Source organism: Excalfactoria chinensis, chromosome Z (genome assembly GCF_039878825.1).
Source record: "Excalfactoria chinensis isolate bCotChi1 chromosome Z, bCotChi1.hap2, whole genome shotgun sequence".
In the NCBI taxonomy this organism is placed as follows: Eukaryota; Metazoa; Chordata; class Aves; order Galliformes; family Phasianidae; genus Excalfactoria; species Excalfactoria chinensis.
Window position 1 is genome coordinate 8,726,488 of NC_092857.1, and position 17,908 is coordinate 8,744,395.

The 17,908-nt window shown below is 55.7% G+C and overlaps 1 protein-coding gene across 1 annotated transcript; it reads left to right on the top strand.

Annotated features, from left to right (window-relative positions):
* The first annotated feature begins 397 nt into the window (after positions 1-397).
* On the top strand, positions 398-14,381 carry LOC140263896 (uncharacterized). The gene is made up of 9 exons (XM_072359209.1): positions 398-540; positions 2,727-2,960; positions 3,316-3,558; positions 4,472-4,705; positions 6,128-6,364; positions 8,156-8,227; positions 11,397-12,372; positions 12,669-12,839; positions 13,014-14,381. The coding sequence occupies exons 1-9, from the start codon at positions 438-440 to the stop codon at positions 13,192-13,194; spliced, it is 2,451 nt and encodes an 816-aa protein (XP_072215310.1). The 5' UTR covers positions 398-437; the 3' UTR covers positions 13,195-14,381.
* Positions 14,382-17,908: the final 3,527 nt, after the last annotated feature.

The following is a 17,908-nucleotide window of genomic DNA, read 5'->3' on the forward strand; positions in this document are numbered from 1 at the left end:
TGTCCCTGGTGCTGTCACCTGCTTGCAGCCCACACTCCAGCAGCTAGAAAGCACCTCAGTGCTCTGACCCATGGGATCAGCGCTAACAGACACTGAGGAGGGGAGGGCTGTCCTGATACAGTCTCTGCAAGGCTTCACTGCTAGAGTGGAATCCAGGAACCAGCGCTGCTCACACATCCTCCTGTGAGCCCAGGTTCTGTGAGAGCAGCTGCTCCCAGCACAGCGCCTAAAATCTGTTCTCAGGGAGAAGTGAGGTTGCAAAAGGGGCATGCAGCCTGCCCGGAAAGCAGTGCTGGCATTGGTGGAGCTTCCTTCTATGATGAGGAAGCCTCTTGCACCACAAGCAACTGCTCTGCCCAGCTGTTTCCTTCCAGTGCATGCACGTCGTGCAGTCAGACGGGAGCACTGAGAGGTGCTGCCTGTGGGGAGGAGGGAGCATGGCCCTGCAGTGGGCCCTTCTCCTGGTCCTCACAACTCTGCTGGCAGCACTGGATCCGGAACAGCATGACCGCAACAAGAGAGGATATTCCTGGTACACAGGTAAGGGATGGTCGCTCTCTCCTGGCAAAGGGAGGCTTCACTGCTCGCTTGTTCTGTGTTTGCTGCTTATTTTGCAAGCAAAAGGGCCAGAGGTGTTATCTGCAGCAGGGCCTGCGACACATGGGCATCAGTTGGGATGCGCTGGGGTTGAGCTGCTATGAGCTGTGTGCTGCTGTCTCTAGGGGACCACATAAATGCCCCAATGCACGGTTGCATCCCTAAAGACTGCTCCTAGTGCCGGCTATGGGGTGCCCAAACTGTGAGCTGGGGACCCTCCACTGAAACCCAGGAGAGGGAGCTTTTCAGGTCCAGGAGCTGCAATGGAGGGGTGCCAGGTTCTTGCAGGGAGCGGAGCACAGCACAATAGTCACTGCAGCGCTGGGGGCAAAGCCAGTGGCAGTGGACATCCCCTGCCCACAGTGCCCAACCTCCCTGCTCAAACTGATGGGCTGGAGAGGCTAACTGTGCCCATGCATGGTTTTCCAGCTCATTTGCCTAGTTTGTAAGGTGAGGTGGAGGCCAGGACACAACTGTGGGACACAGTGGGGACATGGTGACCGCATGGCGTGCTTTGCATACCTACGTCACATGTCTGTCCTGGGAGCTGCCTGCAGTGAGGATGGTGTTTGCTGAGTTTGCACCTCTGTGTTTGTGAAGAAGAGGAACTGAGACACGAGCGCTCAGCAGCCGCACACAGCAGCCCTGCCTGAATCCTCTGCGTGTGCACATTCACACCCAGAGCAGTGCCCGGGTCCCCCTGGGGTCGGGATACTCACATCACAGAGGGCCAGGAGCAGGGGGGTGGTTAGAACGGGGCCCTGCTGGAGCCATCTCAAGCGGGGTGGCCAAGGGTAGTGGGGCAGGACAGACACTCTGGGAAGAGATAGGGAACAAAATGTCCCTGCACATCCCCACTAACCCTGGGGAGTACAATGAAGGAGGGGGGAACAACCTCAGGACACAGTGGAGGAAACAGGATGACATAAGTAGCATCCCAGTGCTGGCCTTGGTGAGGCAGCCCCACGGGCACAGTGTGCGCTGCCGGCACCACCAGCAGCTGCCAGCAGAGGATGTGGTCAGGGCGTGTGGTGCATTGTGTGCACCGAGCTGCACTGTCCCTTTGTCCTGTTGTCTCCTGTCTGTCCTCCTGAACTGCTTTTGTGGGATTTTACTCAACATCTGAATGAAGGCTTCAGCCCCTCACAACGTGCTCAGACAGAGAGGTGGGCAAGCCTGCGGGGGGTGTTTTCCTGCAGAGCATGGCATTATGCAGTGGCTTACAGGCAGACAGCCAAGAGCTGTAGCAACAGGGCCTGGTGCTACAGTAGGTGTAAGGGAGACCTGGCTTTCAAACAGGGCCTTGAGTAAATCCTGGGGGGACCACAGACTCCAGGGACACCACAGAAACTGAGAGCTCCTCTCTGCTGACCCCTCCTGCCATCTACACCCACGGCATGCCAAGCTCTGCTTTGCCACGCTCCTGGAATGCCCTGCAGCAGGACCAGCTGCTCCACAAGACTGCTGTAAAATGCCTGCTGCATTTGTGTCTGCTGAGCAGAGTCAACAAGGGGTTAATCACTGCATGGAAACCAGCACAGCACTGCGTGTCTGCCGCTGCAAAGTGCACAGACCAACCATTCTGCAGGCAGCACACATCACACGCTGGGTACAGCCTCTTTGTCACACCTGAACCATATTTTCCATGCCGAAACGTGACCCAGACTCCTTCCTGCACCCTGTGCAGGGCCTGTAGGCGGCTGTCTGTGCGGTGAGGATGTGAACAACAGCCTCCCAAGATGGTTCTTCTGCTCACAGGATGCTGTCGGTCCCTTCCAGGCTGGGAGCTGTGTTTCTCTCCTGCCTCTCTTTGAGCTCCTGATGACACGCGGCAGCCAGATGTGCTGAGACTCACCTGAGCCCCTCGTGTTCCTGCAGGCAGCCCAAAGCAGCCACTGGGTTGGAGATTTTTGCCCCAAATCCCCTGATCAGGAATTTTTTAAGATCAGTGAAGAGGTGACAGTGACAGTTCTCTGAGCACCTTCCATCCACACTGTGCTCCTCTCCTGCCCCCAAGGCCCCACATCTCCTCATGCCATCCATTGCTGACACCGCAGTCAGCCTTGGCCGAGCCTCAGTCTTCCTCCTTGTGCCCCTGTCCCTCAGACAGACACACTTTGTCCCAACAGGGCAGTGCAACAAGCCAGAGTGGGACCACAGACTCCAGTTTACACCAGACAGAAGCAGTTATGGAGTGAATGAGGTACTGCAGCTGACCTGCCCTGGACCTCTCAAGTCCCCCTTCACCAGTGTCAGATGTTCAGTGGAATTTCAAGGAACAAGTTCTGTAGCACAATATTCATGGTGGGGGAGGAAGAGCTCTGGTACCTGGATCCCCATTGAAGAGCTCGTTTGGTGTGAAGGTAAGTGAGAGCAGCACGTAGTATGGTGGTAACATGCAGCAGCAGGAGCCAGGTCCTGTGCCCTTGGGGGTCAGTCCAAGGAGTGAATGGAGAGAAAAGCCCTGGGAAAATCCCAACTGTGAGGAGGGTTAAGAGAATGGCGGGGACGAGGGTGGAGTGGGACAGCTTGTGATTGTGTGGTCACTGGCACGTACAAGGTGAGCCCGTGCCCAAGACGTATTCCAAGGCAGATGGACATGTCATTTTCTGTGTCCCTTCAGTGACCAGAGGGCTGCAGGTATTTGTTGACACCCACCATGCTCTGCCCCACCTCACTGTCTCCCACTCTAACTGAAACTGTTTTCACCTCTGCCAGAAACGTGCCAAAAGCCCCAGTGGGATCCAGAATTCCAGCTGGTACCAGACCTGGAGGAGTATAGGAAGTATGTAGACGTGACCCTGATCTGCCCCTTGGGCTTACAGCCACCCTACACCTTCGTCAGATGTGCAGGGATACATACGGATTACAGTTCTGCTGGATCTGCATACAGAGACGTGTGGGAGGGGAGGAAAGGCTCTGATGCTTGGATGTCCATTGAAGAGACTATGCAGTGCCTTGGTAAGTGGGAGTGTCAGGAGGTGTCTTTGCTACAGCCCTGTGCTCACACTTTCCACCCTCTCCCCTCTCCGTGTTTCCCATCTCAAAACTGTGTTCAGAATCATCATCCTAATGCCTGACTGGGCTCACAACTGAGCCAGACTGTCTGTGGCATAGGAAGTCATTTTGCCAGACTGATTCTTTATCCGTGCCAGGCCCTCAGCTGTATTGACTGCAGCACACAGCTGGGTGTGATCTGCAAACTGCTGAGGGTACACTCCATCCCACTGTCCGAGTCACTGACGGTGATATTAAAGAGAGGCACTTCAGCTGGGTAGCTTGTCTTTTCATCTCCTTAGAGGAGAACTCCTTAATTTCTATTATGTGTTTACCTTTAGTCTCCGTGTCACTTTTGTCATCAAAAGATTTCAGATGTGCAGCGTGTTTAGGGCCCCTGCTAGCACTCTGTCCCTCTAACTTAGTTATTCTGTCCCACGCCTTGTTCTGGGCAGGATCACTCTCACCTCCTTCCCCCTCCAAGTCTAGTTTAAAGCCATGCCCATGAGCCCAGACAACTCCAGGGCCAGAATCTCCACTATCCACCAGCACTTGTGCCAGGCTCAGGTACTCCCTGCAGCCAGAGACCTGCCAGCACCAGCAGACATGCCTCACCCTGCCTGTGCCAACACCAACATCTTGCACTTGGGGCAGGGCAATCCCAGATGTATGCCCAGACTGGGATAAGAACTCTGAGAGCAGCCCCGCAGAGAAGGACTCGGGGATCCTGGTGGACAAGAAGCTGCACATGAGGCAACAGTGTGCACTGATGCTGTTGGGAGGCCAGCAGTATCCTGGGCTACGTCAGCAGAGGGGTGGCAGCAGGGACAGGGAGGGGACTGTCCCCAAGACAGACAGCCACACTTTGTCCCAACAGGAGAGTGCAAAAAGCCAGCGTGGGACCACAGACTTCAGTTTACACCAGACAGAAGCAGTTATGGAGTGAATGAGTTACTGCAGCTGACCTGCCCTGGACATCTCAAGTCCCCCTTCACCACCGTCAAATGTACAGAGGAATTTCAAGGAACAAGTTCTGTAGCACAATATTTCTGGTGGGGGATTAAGAACTCTGGGACCTGGATCCGCATTAATGGGACCGTACAGTGTAAAGGTAAGTGAGGCAGCAACATCTCTCCCCGTCCCCTCTCTGCCTTCACACGGAAATGCCATTCACAGCATTGCCCAGCAGACACACAGCATGGGGCAGGGTGTGGGGCCAGCTCTGAGGGGCTCATGGTGTTGTCCTGGTCATTGCTGTGTCTGCAGATGCCACCCTGGTGTGCACAGCTCTGCAGACCCTTGTTTGCCTGTGCAGGGGAGCGTCCCTGGGACTCCTCCATCAGCTTCAGGAGATGCACTGTCAGAGATGGAAAGGATAAATGAGTGGTGGGGGGTGGGGAGGATGGTGGAGGGAGTGCTGTGTATCTGGGTGGGAGCCAGTGTGGATATGCCAGGGGGAAGTGCAATGCCCTCCTGCAGGGCCAGGGCTGTGCTACCTGTGGCCATGATTGCCACAGAGGGAAGCGGGTGGGCAGGGAAAGAGGTTCCATTCTTGCTGCTGGAGCTCACACTCCCATGGCTAGAGAGGTGCATGCCAGCCTGCCACCTGCATGTAAGGACTGGAAGGGTGAGGAGGGAGAAAGCAGCAGGCTGTGATCAACCTCTGAGTAAGGAGGGTGCAAAAGGAATTTCCTGGAGCCTGTGGAGGACTGGAGCACCGTAGGCACTCAGGGATTGTAGGGATGGAAGCAGGTTTGAAGGAAGGCATAGAAAGGGTCCGGGTTGTGTCTGCTTGTGCAGGGCAAAGGATGTCTCATCGTGTCCCTGGCTGTGAGAACAGAGCAGGTGTGTGGGGATAAGATGTGGCTCCAGAACAAGAGGCAGGGCTTCCATCTTTGCTCCTGGCTGAGGTGTCACCTTCCCATCCGTGTCTGGGATCCAGAAGACATTTATGGGCAGCTTGGGATCCTCAGCCACTGCCCCACCTCACCATTTCCCACCCTAACTGAACCTGCTTCCACCTCTGCCAGCGATGTGCCAAAGGCCCCGCTGAGACCTGGGTCTCCATTTGGCACGAGACCTGGAGGAGTACAGGAAGAACCAATTTGTGATGCTGAGCTGCCCTGAGGGTTCACTGCCATCCTACTCCCACTTTGTAGGTACAGGAAAAGTGAAGTTCTTCAGCAATGAGAAATCCAAAGAAGTCTACAGGGGAAGGCGCTTCAGTAATGCCTGCATCTGGTCCAGTGTGGAGTGCCCGAGTAAAGGGGCACCAGGAACTCTCCTGGGACCCCACATTACCCTTCCTGCCCAGGGGAAGGCAGGCTGTGTGAGCAGGAGTAGATTCAGGTTCTGAGTGTGCAGAGGAATCGGGAGGTGCTGCTGAAGGGCTGTGGTGTAGGAAGGTTGATCTACATCATGACGAGAAACTCCGTCCCTCACCTCTGTGTACCAGGGCAGAGAACGCAATCCCTGCCCTCCCCTGCTTAAGCAGCTTGTCTTCTGTTAACATCTTCCCGTGTTTTTGGTGCAGAGAAATGTCAGAAGCCACAATGGGATCCCAGGATTAGTTTTGTCCCAGACCAGAAGTTCTACAACCTCGATAACACAGTGTCAGTGACATGCCCTGATGGGTACTGGCCTTCTGCCATGGAGATCATTTGTGCGAAACCAAGCCCACACCAAGGCCTCCCAGTTCCTCAGAGCAGCTGGTTGATGAAGAACAGCACAGGATTATGGCAGTTGGCACCGGGATACGTGAGATGTGTGGGTGAGTGAGGACCTTTGTGAGTGAGGGAAGGGTGGGCACGATGGAGGTCTCCTGCATTTCTGCTGGCCCCGTTACGTAGGCACACGTGGATGTTGCCTCTCCCTCTGGAGCAGCTGAGCAGGGTTATGCCAGGAGCCCGAGGAGCAGCATGGCTCTGCCCCTGTCACTTGCTGGTGGACATGGCTGTCACTGGAAGCACTGGAGGGATGTGTCCCTGCTTCCTCCAGTTTCTGGGTTACCGTGCCCATGGGCAGCTCACTGCCCCACCTCACCACCTCCCACCCGTACTGAAACCCCTTTCACCTCTGCCAGAAACGTGCCAAAGTCCTCAGTGGGATCCAGAACTCCATCTGGCACCAGATCTGGAGAAGTACAGGATGTATGAAGAAGTGACCCTGAACTGCTCCAAGGGCTCACAGCCATCCTACACCCACGTCAGATGTGCAGGGGGAGATGGGTCTTACAGTTCTGCTGGATCTGCATACAGAGACGTGTGGGAGGGGAGGAACAGCTTTGGTGCTTGGATCTCCATTGAGGGGACTGTGCAGTGCCTTGGTAAGTGGAGTGGCAGGAGGTGCATTCTCCAGCCTGTGCAGTCCCAGCTCTCTCAGCCTGTCTGGTAGCGGCAGTGCTCCAGCCATCTGATCATCTTCGTGGCTCTCCACTGGACCTGCTCCTTCTTGTGCTGGGCACTCCAGAACTGGTTGCAGTGCTTCAGCTATGGCCTCATGGGAGCAGAGTAAAGGGGCAGAATCATGACCCTTGACCTTCTGGTCACACTTCTTTTGATGCAACCCAGGATATGGTTGGCTTTCTAGATGGCAAGCACATGCTGCTGGCTCATGTTGAGCAGGAGCGTGGCTGCAGCCCTTGGGGCTTTAAACTCTTTTGCTAGACTGCATTGTGCAGTTTATGGGAATGGGACTCTTACCCATAACCCAAAGCCTCCCTGCCGCTTCTCTGCCCATTAGAGCTGAAGACATGAAGCACATGGTTGTGACTTGCTGCCTGTCCTTGCAGAGCTGCGGATCCTGGACGCACACACACCTGCATGCATGCACGCACTTGATGCCAAGGCCTGGGCACTGACCCCAGGCTGTGACACCCACTGCTGGCTGTGTGTTAGTTTCAGGGCAGTATCTGGGCTCCTGGCCACGGACAGCGGTCACAGTGGTGGTTGTGCTCTCAGTGATGGTCACTCTCTCTGCGGTCATCATGTGGTTCGTGCTGTCCAGGCGAGTGGTCTTGGGACTTGGAGCTGCTGTGCTGCCTTAGACCACGCTGTGCTACTGGGCTGGCTGGTGACAGTGGGCTTCCTGCTCTGCTCCCACCCTTTTCAAGCAACAGGGATGCTGCTGGCTGGATGATGCCACTGTGGCTCAGCTGTAGGGCTGCTAACGGAGCATCATCCTTGGGGCTGGGGCAGGGACTGTGTGTGCTGGGAGACCCCATCCCCTGTGGTCACTGCTGCCAGCACTGCTGTGCCTTGGGGTGCTGGCAGTGGTGGAGAGACCTGGGCTCAGAGTGTGCAGAGCTCTTCTGCCACTGCCACCGGGTTCATCAGGGCCCTGGGCCATGTCAGCCTGCTCCCAAATTCAGACCATCACTTTGTCTTCCCAGGAGAAGGAAGGCGGTGCCCATCAAAGCCGAGGAGGACCATTACATAGGTAGGGCTCCAGCACAGGGTCAGCTACGGGGCTGGGGTGGGGGGAGAGAAGGTCAGTGCCCGAGCTGCTGTTTGAGTCTGCCCCGCTCCTTCCACATACCCTTGTGCTCTTTCTGTCCCTGCAGAGCTGCAGCCGTATGAAAACTCAGACATTTACAGTATGATCAAGGGGAAATCTCTGTCAGAAGAAGAGGCAGGTAGGAGGTGGGATGCTGTGCCTGTGTTCCCTGAGACAACAGGGGCAGGGATTGCCTGGTGCCCCAGATTGTGCCAGAGCTGCCAGAGCTCCCTGCACTGCCCAGGGCTTGCAGCAGCCCCTAGCGGGGTGCTGTTGGTGTCTGCAGGTACAGGTGGTCAGGACAGAGAGCCAGCATCCTCACATCTGCCCATCCTGGAGTCCTCAGGAGACTGACCGAGCAGTGTGGAAGTGGAGAAGATGGGGATCAAGATACCTGGATCAGTGGTGATAGCGCTTCCCATTGCCTCTTCTTGAGTCTTGGTCCTGCACAGCTGGAAGCAGAACTGTGTGTATCTTGTGCTGTGTTATTGCTCCCACCCATGTTTTCAGTAAGTTCCTGCATGCTGGGCTACAGAGCAGGAGCAGCCCAAGCCCTGCGATGAGCTGTTTGTGCTGGTTAAGTGTCCTACAGCACCTGGCACTGCCCTGTCTTGACGCAGGGCTTCCCAGCCCCTCTCCACCTTCTGCACTTGTACCCATTGAGCCCCAGAACTCAGCTGGAGTTCAGCCCACGTGCACTGCCCTCACAGCTGTGCTGCTGTGTCTGAAGAGCCAATAAACTGTTTTGGTTTTCAGAGGGTTGCCTGCTCCTTACTGCATCCATGTGGTTATGGTTCCTCCCTGCTACGTGTGTGAAAGCTTTGTCTGTCCTTCTCTTCATAGCGGGTTGAGGCTTGTGCAATCCCAGTTCTGAGGAAGCACCCCAAGAAGCCCTGTGCCCCCTGCACCATGATGGGGTGTTGTTCCTCCTTCCCTCGTGGGAATGCCACCAAACAGCACAGGTGTGATCTCACAGGAGTGGAGTACAGGGCAGAATCACCTCCCTTGTGCTGCTGGTCACACTTGATGCAACCCAGGGTGTAGTTGTCTAGGGCAGCTGGCAGGACTCAGGAGGAAGGAGTGGGGAGCTGCAAGCAGTCACTCAAGGTCTCACGCAGTCCATGGCCATTAAGTGGACACTCTCAACACACAGCACATCCTACACCCCCCTCATCCCCATTCCCAGTTGCCTCCTCCCCTCAGCAAGGAACATCATGTGTCCTCATGTGAACAAACCACCCTGCCCTCCAGTTCAAGCTGAGCACTGCTGGAAACTCACAGCTACTGTCATGCCCTTCAGCAGCTGCAGCACTCCTCTTCCTCCAGAAACCACCAGGGCCCACCTGGGATCTCAGGCTGTGGTGAGGATTTATCCACCTTCTCCTTAGAGTGGGCCATAAACTCCATACTCACACCTCACACTACACAAGCCTGCTGCTCAACAGAACCTCACAGGACAAAGCTTGGTGCACACATCCATGTCACCTCTGTAGCACAGGGAAGACCATTAGCTACTGAGATAAGAGGGCTGTGATGGAGCAAGGAGTGTTCTTGGTCCACCACCTTACCCAGTTAGCTCAGCTCCCAGAGGGAGAGTGACTCCATTAGAGAAAAGAGAAGATCAGGAGCTCCTGTGTTCCCATCCTCTTTCCACTCCCTCGCCCTCGCCACTCTGACTGTTCTGTCCAGACAACCAATAGAGACTTATTATATCCTGACCTGGAAGCGTGAGAGATAGATTGTGTTTTTGTAGTGGAAATTGCCAGTATTTCTGTATGTAACAGGATAAGTTGCCTTTCACTGCTGAACAGAGTAAAGTTGAGACTGGGGCATTCTGACCTAGGTAAAATAGGCACAGGCATTAGGTAAGGCCTCTTATCATCATAAAGGTACAGAACACACCCAAAATGGGTTGGTAACAGAAATTGTATGGAAGCATAACATAGGTATGGAAGTGTAACATAGCTGTGGAAGTGTAATCGTGTGATTAAGTACTGCCTTGGAGGTCAAGGTCTGGGACTCTTATGTTGTATGTGAGTGTCTTGCAGAAGGGTTGCTTGATGGTACACCTCATTCTCTGAACTGAGAACTGATGTGTGCGACGCTGCAGAAGAGCAGTTCCTGCAGTAGCACAACCACCGGTTGCTGAGAGAAATGGGAAATAAGTAAAACTAGTTATTATTGTGTTTTGTTTTGTTTGAAGGACGACTCCACGTATGCTGCTTGTTGGATGTAGGGAATACAGCAGTCAATCATGGCTAGACAGAATTCTGTAGACAGGGAAGAGCAGAGAAACCCCAGATGGGATCCTTGAAGCTGTTTACTCCCTGTACTCTGGGATTAAACTCAGTCACTTTCTTCTATGGAAACAGAACACCTCTCCCCTCCTCTCCCCTTACCATTCTGGCCAGTTGACAGGGTGGAGGGCATTGGCCCGGATCAGCCCCTGGACAGCCCACCTCAACCAAGCTCTGTGATTAGTGCTGATGCTGAAAAGAAAAAGTTCTGCCAGCTTGAGAAAGAACTGAAACAATGGAAAAGGGACATTATAAATTCTCCTTTTCCTAAATCTCAATCCATTAACCCCAGTAAAACTTCCATGTATCCTCCTAATGAAGTTCAGTGTTAATCAGAAGACATAAAACATGTAAACTCCCTTCTTACTAGTGGAGAGATGCCTGGCATTGGGGCACCTTCCAGCTGAGAGTCCTCGTGCTGGCATCCAGCTGCAGCTGTTGCGGCTTCTGCAGCACTGCAAGCACAGGAAGAGGGGGTCACACACAGGGCTAGCAGGGAGGGTCTGAGCACAAACACGATGCCCTCAGCTTCTGCTCAGGGGCGGCTGCGCAGCAAACCCGAGCACGGTGTGTGCCACAAGAGGAGTGTGGATTTCACAACAGCGGGAGCAGCAATGGTGTGGTGAGGAGGGGGAAGGGGAGGAAGGAAAGAGCTCTGCTGCAGGACTCTGCACAGCCCCTTCTGCAGTGCCCCACAGGCTGCATGCAGCCCCAATGCCAGGACCATCACAGCAGGGAGGGGATGCTCAGAGGGAGCTGCTGGGTAATGGGCACACTTATCTGCCTCTCCACTGGTGAAGCAGCCCAGGAATGTCCCTTCCCTCCCGTACTATTCCATGGACACCTACCTGCTTCTTTTGTCATAAGCACCCATGAAAACAGGATGATGCTGGGGGGCACTGAGATGGTTGTAATCAGGAACCAGTGCTCAGCTCCTTTGCCCAGTAACTTCTAGGTGGCTTGGCAAAGTCTCAAGGGCCTCTTATCTAATCAGTGTCTCTTGCCCCACAGATATCATCCTGGCACACTACCAACCAGTGGGCTTCTTATGCCTGTCTCATAGCGTGTGCCAGCCTCTCTTTGAGGAGCTTCTGCTCCTGCTGCAGCCTCTCTCACTGCTGCCCTTCAACCTGGACCTCCTTTTTGAGCACCACCTGATGCAGATGGGCAAAGAGCAGCAGCAGCAAAAGGAGCTGCTGCGTGTGAAGCAGGACCTGCTGCTTTCTGCACACTCCACCCTGCAGCTGATGAGGACACGGGGCAGCAGCGAGGATCCCGACGGCTGCAGCACTGCCCCCGAAGCGGGCAAAGTGGGGGGCAGAGATGGTGGCGTATCTCCAGGCCGCAGCCCTGAGCAAGCTGCAAGTGAGAGGGTCAAGGGAGTGGGGGCCTCCTGCGGAGATGGAGACAGAGAGGAAGAACGGAGGAAGGTGCGAGAGAGCATGTGGGAGGGGAAGAAGGACAAGCAGGCAGGCTGGTGGTACCAGCTCATGCAGAGCTCACAGATTTATATTGAAGGCTCAACTGAAGGCTCAAAGTTTATTCGTTATGAAAAGAAGAAGGCTTTGAATGGCATGCCCAGTTCGGCTGAGTCCCACGAGACACCACCCCCACGTGAAGGGGTAGTGGAGGGAGCAGAAGCATGCCACATTGCTGAGGGCAGCTTGGAGGAGAAGCCCAAGGCTGCCAGCAGGCCAAGTCCTGAAGCTGTGGAAGACCCCCTGGAGAAGCACCAGCATGTGTCAGGCAGTGAAGAGGTCAAGGAACGGGGCTGGCCCTTCTGGATGGGCAGCCCCCCAGACTCGGTGGTTACAGAGCTGAAGCGCAGCAAGGAGAAAGAGATGGGGACTCAGCTAAAAGCGGGAGCAGCAGCAGCAGCCCCCCAAGAAGAGAGCAATGCCAGTGCGTCAGAGGGCAGCCAGCCCATCAAGTGGGGACACTTGTTTGGGTCCAGGAAGGTGCAGAAAGAGCCCAGGCAACCTAACAGGTAGGAATACAGGTGGCTTGGTACTGGGAGGGCTGGTTAAGCTGGAACTGCAGCAGTGTGGTTGGGAGTCAGCCAAATGGCCTGCTGCTAGGCTACGCCGTGGTGACACATCAAAGGTAGTATGTGAATAGAGAGGTCTGTAATGCCTGGTATGTCTGGAGGTTGCTGGGTCTCCTGGAAAGGAAAAAGCCTGGGGACTGCAGTGTATGTTGTGTGTGATCCGCATCCCTAAGGCGTGACATTGCCATGAGACACTTTCCTCCTCACCACAGCCTGCTTCTGTCTCATCCCTGCAGGTTGCCCTCCGGCTGGCTGAGCCTGGACAAGTCTGTGTTCCAGCTGGTGGCCCAGGTTGGAGCAAGCATGTGGCGAGAAGCAGCCCCTGAGCCAGAACCTCCTCAACCAGAGCCTCCTGAAGTGTCACCTGCACCTCAGCCAGCCCGGGGACTGTGTGCCAACCCTCCCTGGTGAGTGGTGGCGTGTGTCTGGGGGCGCAATGGGATGAAGCTGTCACAGCTCTGCCTGCTGTGGCAGAGGGGAGGGAGGCGGGGGGTGTTTCCGACCCCACTGCGGTCCCTGGACTCCAGTGGGGTGAGCATGCTGTGAGGATCTCACCCTTTCTCCCTTCCTCTTGCCCACAGTGAGGTGAAAGCTCTTTGCCATCACATTGCCACCGAGGAAGGACAGCTGAGCTTCAAAAAAGGGGATATCCTGCAGGTCGTCTCCAAGGTGGATGGTGACTGGCTGCAGTGCAGTCTCGGCTCCGAGAAGGGACTCGTGCCCATCATGTACGTGACCCACCCGGAGGACGAGGACTATTGACGTGGCTGAGGCCAAGCACAGTACCGTGGGCTGCTGAGGCTCCTCTAGGGATGCCCAGAGAAGCAAACACAGCTTCTTGCTAGTTTCTTACCTTTCTTGCCATTACAGAATACAGTAACCGTAGGTGGTTCCTTCTTGCTCCTCCTTGTGCAGCTGCCAAAGGCCAAACTGGCCCATGGAGCCTTCTGCAAGCTGTACCTCGTATTGCCAGGCATTGCCGTGCATGCAGCCACACCAGGGACCGTTAGAGCCCCCTCCACCCCACGCCATCTCCAGCACCCGTAGGTGATGGGTTTGTATGTAGCAGGAATCGAAGCAATCCCTGCCAGAGCAGCACTGGCTCAGTTTCACGCTGCAGGGTGCAGGAGAATGGCCCCTCCCGAGGGTGACCGTGCAGCCTCCAGCACCCTGATGTTACTGGGGTGGGAGCACCGTGCACTGCCAATGCTGCCCGGCCTCGGCCTCGGGAGGGAAGGGGTGTGTGTGTGTGTGTGTGTGTGTGCAGAGCGAGGGTGTGTGGGGTTGTGAGGAAGGCACGCGGATGTTCGGTGTGATGTAGGTCCAGGTGAGGTAGTGCCACCCTGTGCAAAGATAGGTGATGTGGGGATGTGCCCTCCGTGCTGAGCGGGTCGCCTTGGATGCCCCGGGGCGCTCAGTGGAGGGAAGGTGGGAGGGGAGGGAAGGGGGGTGAGGGCAGGGTCCCTGACAGGGCTAGGGATGGGATGCTTTTGGGGTTTGGGGGCCACACTCCCAGCAGGAACAGCGGGGGAGATGGGGATAGGAAATGCTCCCCGTGATGTGAGTTTGGGGGATAAGTGTTGTGCGCGAACACAAGGGGCTGCTGGGAGTCCAGGGCTCCTCAGCAGAGGCAATGTCAGTCAGTCCCTGCCTTGCCATGCTCTTGGGGTGGTGTGGGGATCCTCACCTGCCACTGGGTGGGTGACAGTGTTAGCGAAAGTCCGTGCCAGTATTCGGTGCCTTGGCCAGGCAGATGCTGCTCATGGTGTCTTGCCTGGGCTGGCTTCCCTGTGGCGAGGGGCCCTGGTCTTGCAAGGTTACCTCCTGCTTGTACATCGCTTAGCGGACGTTGCACCATATTTAATTTGTATTTCCCTGTTAGAACAAGGTGTCTCGCCTTTATTTATTTCTTTATTTATGATGCATATTAATTAAAAGGTGCTGATTGAGCTCCCTTGTTTTGCAGCCTTGTTATTTCGCCCTGTCTTCAAGAAGGGAATGAGGGATACCTATACTTTGTGCTGTCTCCAGCCACAGCCAGACACCTGACCTTGAGAGTAAGATTGATCCCCTAGGAGACAGGTCACTGTCCAAGGCTGGTGTGCCTTCCTCCTCCTACCTATATACCAAGGGTGGCAATGCAGCTGGATGCCTCCCCAGCTCAGGGGGTTCCTTATCCTGGCAGCACAAGTGATTCAACTGTGGTTGGTGGGAGCTTCAGCCATGGGACTGTGCAAGAGCTGGGACTTTTGTTCCTTATATAGCTTCCTTGTGCTCAGCCTGCAGTGTGAGCAGGGAGCATCATAGCTGTAAGGGCAAAGAGAGGGCAGATGGCAGCCCTCCTCATGCAGGTAGGGGCCAGCGAGCAGCATGCTGTAGTGCTGGGGATTGGGGTGTCTCTATGGCCATGCTGCCCTGCACTGGGCTGTTCACTTGTAAGGCCATGGCTGGGCAGGTTTATGATGGATCCCCCATGCACAGCATCCTGAGAACTGAAGCTCCTTCCCAGCCCAACACCATGAGGTCTGGGGTTCGTGCAGGAAGGAAACCAGCAGCAAAGCCCTGTGGAAATGGGCAGGGGTGGATGGGCTGAGAATGCCTCCTGCCGGTGAGTCAGCCTGGACAGGGAGCTGTGCACAAGGACACTGACCCCAGAGCTGCCATGTCCTCCAATGCCAGTGATTATCCAGGGAAGGAGTCATGGTCTGGGGTCATGGGGATGCAGCTCATCTGTGGGGCAGAGGCTGTGGCCACAGCTGTGTCCCTGCTGCTGGGAGCAATGCAGCAGCTCCCAGGGCTGGCTGCAGGATCCTGTGAAGGGAGGAGGTACCTGATCCCAACACCTTGTGGGCTGGAACGCTCACAGGGCAGGGAGGGCAACCCCAGTGCTAAGCACACAGCTGCCACGTGGCTGTTCTTCACTGGGCCCTTCACTGACTGCCTCAGTTCCCCCGTTAGTATGACGAGGCCCAGGAGGTTTCTTCTGTGGTAGCATGGCCCATGGGAGGCTGCCACAGTCCAGCACCGCTACACCTTTCAACCGTGCTTGAGGGGACACACACACTGCAGAGCAGCAGCTGTGAGCATCCCAAAGTCTCCACACAGGGGACATGTCCGTGAGAGCTGGGACTCCCTGAGAGCACCCTGCAAGGAATCCTGCAAGGAGATCAGGAGCTGAGCTCTGTGCTGGGCTGGGTTCTGCTCTCCACTGAGAGCTGCCCAGCAGTCAGGTCTGTGCCCCTGACGCTGCATCATCTCAGTGTTTGAAAAGTCCAGTGTCTTCTTGCTCAGCTTCAGAAAGGGGAAATGCATGCAGTGAGGAAACTCTGGCAAGATCTCTCTAAAAGGAAGCAGTGTGGTTACACGGTGTCCAGCAGCCTACAGAAATGTAGGGCAGCCTTTCCAAGTTCCTGGTAGCAAAAGGCAGAGGGGAGCCAGCAGGGCAGCCTGCCAGGGCCAGGGGCTGTTCAAAACAGAGAATGCTCTTCTAAGAGCTGAGGCCACAGCCAGGTGGCACAACATAGCATCAAGCAGACAGGGCATAAAAGCTCAGTAAGATACTAGAGCAAGGAGCCTGCAGTAGCAGCCAGCAGTCCTTTAGCAGACATTCTGAGAGCTGTAAATCTACCCCTCCAAAAAAGTCTGTAGCGTTACCGAGAGCCCAGAGCATGAAGAATGGAGAGTAGACAGACCCTCAGTGACAAGTGAAGGGGCTCTTTCAGTTGACCTCACAGAGGAGGGCTCTGGTACCAGGCTGCGGGTGCTGAGATATCTGCGGTCCCATGTAACCTCCAATGCATGGGGTGGCACCTGGGGTTGGTATCATGGCAGGATGTGGCTGTCAGCATGGGAAGGGGATTTGCCAGCCCAACAAGGCAGGCCCATCTGTGTCCTGGGTGCTGAAATCAGCCCACACGCTGCCTTGGAAGCACGGGCTTTGCCTTGTGTGCCCCGAGCAAATAGAGGGCTTCCTGACAGCGTGAGCCACGCTTCCTCCGCAGCACTTGAGGTTTCAGATGGGGTAAGGAAGGGCTTTTGGAGAGACGGAGCTGTGAGCACAACACTGGGCTGGCGAGAATCACGCTGGGAGCAGCACGAGGATGTGGCTTGGGGGACTTCTCTGATTTGTGGAATTTCCCTCCTTATTTTCCAACGATTTCCCAAATGAGGAACTTTTGCCGACTGACGCTTTTGCATCTCTGTGCTGAAAATTCCCAGAACAGCAGCAGACAGGTAGGGGTAAAGGCTGCGCTGCTGCCAGAGGCAGAACAGCCTCTCTTTGGGATCATTAGGGGACTGCACGCTGCTGGGAAGCAGCAGACACGATCTCAGAGCCTGGATCACTCTGCTTTGTGTCCCTGGGGCTGTCACCTGCTTGCAGCCCACACTCCAGCACCTCAGTGCTCTGACCCATGGGATCAGCGCTAACAGACACTGAGGAGGGGAGGGATGTCCTGATGCAGTCTCTGCAAGGCTTCACTAATAGAGTGGAATCCAGGAAGCAGCGCTGCTCACACATCCTCCTGTGAGCCCAGGTTCTGTGAGAGCAGCTGCTCCCACCACAGCGCCTAAAATCTGTTCTCAGGGAGAAGTGAGGTTGCAAAAGGGGCATGCAGCCTGCCCGGAAAGCAGTGCTGGCATTGGTGGAGCTTCCTTCTATGATGAGGAAGCCTCTTGCACCACAAGCAACTGCTCTGCCCAGCTGTTTCCTTCCAGTGCATGCACGTCGTGCAGTCAGACGGGAGCACTGAGAGGTGCTGCCTGTGGGGAGGAGGGAGCATGGCCCTGCAGTGGGCCCTTCTCCTGGTCCTCACAACTCTGCTGGCAGCACTGGATCCGGAACAGCATGACCGCAACAAGAGAGAATATTCCTGGTACACAGGTAAGGGATGGTCGCTCTCTCCTGGCAAAGGGAGGCTTCACTGCTCGCTTGTTCTGTGTTTGCTGCGTATTTTGCAAGCAAAAGGGCCAGAGGTGTTATCTGCAGCAGGGCCTGCGACACATGGGCATCAGTTGGGATGCGTTGGGGTTGAGCTGCTATGAGCTGTGTGCTGCTGTCTCTAGGGGACCACATAAATGCCCCAATGCACGGTTGCATCCCTAAAGACTGCTCCTAGTGCCGGCTATGGGGTGCCCAAACTGTGAGCTGGGGACCCTCCACTGAAACCCAGGAGAGGGAGCTTTTCAGGTCCACGAGCTGCAATGGAGGGGTGCCAGGTGCTTGCAGGGAGCGGAGCACAGCAAAATAGTCACTGCAGCGCTGGGGGCAAAGCCAGTGGCAGTGGACATCCCCTGCCCACAGTGCCCAACCTCCCTGCTCAAACTGATGGGCTGGAGAAGCTAACTGTGCCCATGCGTGGTTTTCCAGCTCATTTGCCTAGTTTGTAAGGTGAGGTGGAGGCCAGGACACAACTGTGGGACACAGTGGGGACATGGTGACCGCATGGCGTGCTCTGCATACCTACGTCACATGTCT

Bases quoted from the DNA above. Each gene is read 5' to 3' on its own strand.
- LOC140263896 (XM_072359209.1), top strand. From the start codon at position 438: ATGGCCCTGCAGTGGGCCCTTCTCCTGGTCCTCACAACTCTGCTGGCA. The intron at 8,228-11,396 runs GTAGGAGGTGGG...CTTGCCCCACAG, and splicing joins TCTGTCAGAAGAAGAGGCAG to ATATCATCCTGGCACACTAC. The intron at 12,373-12,668 runs GTAGGAATACAG...TCATCCCTGCAG, and splicing joins GAGCCCAGGCAACCTAACAG to GTTGCCCTCCGGCTGGCTGA.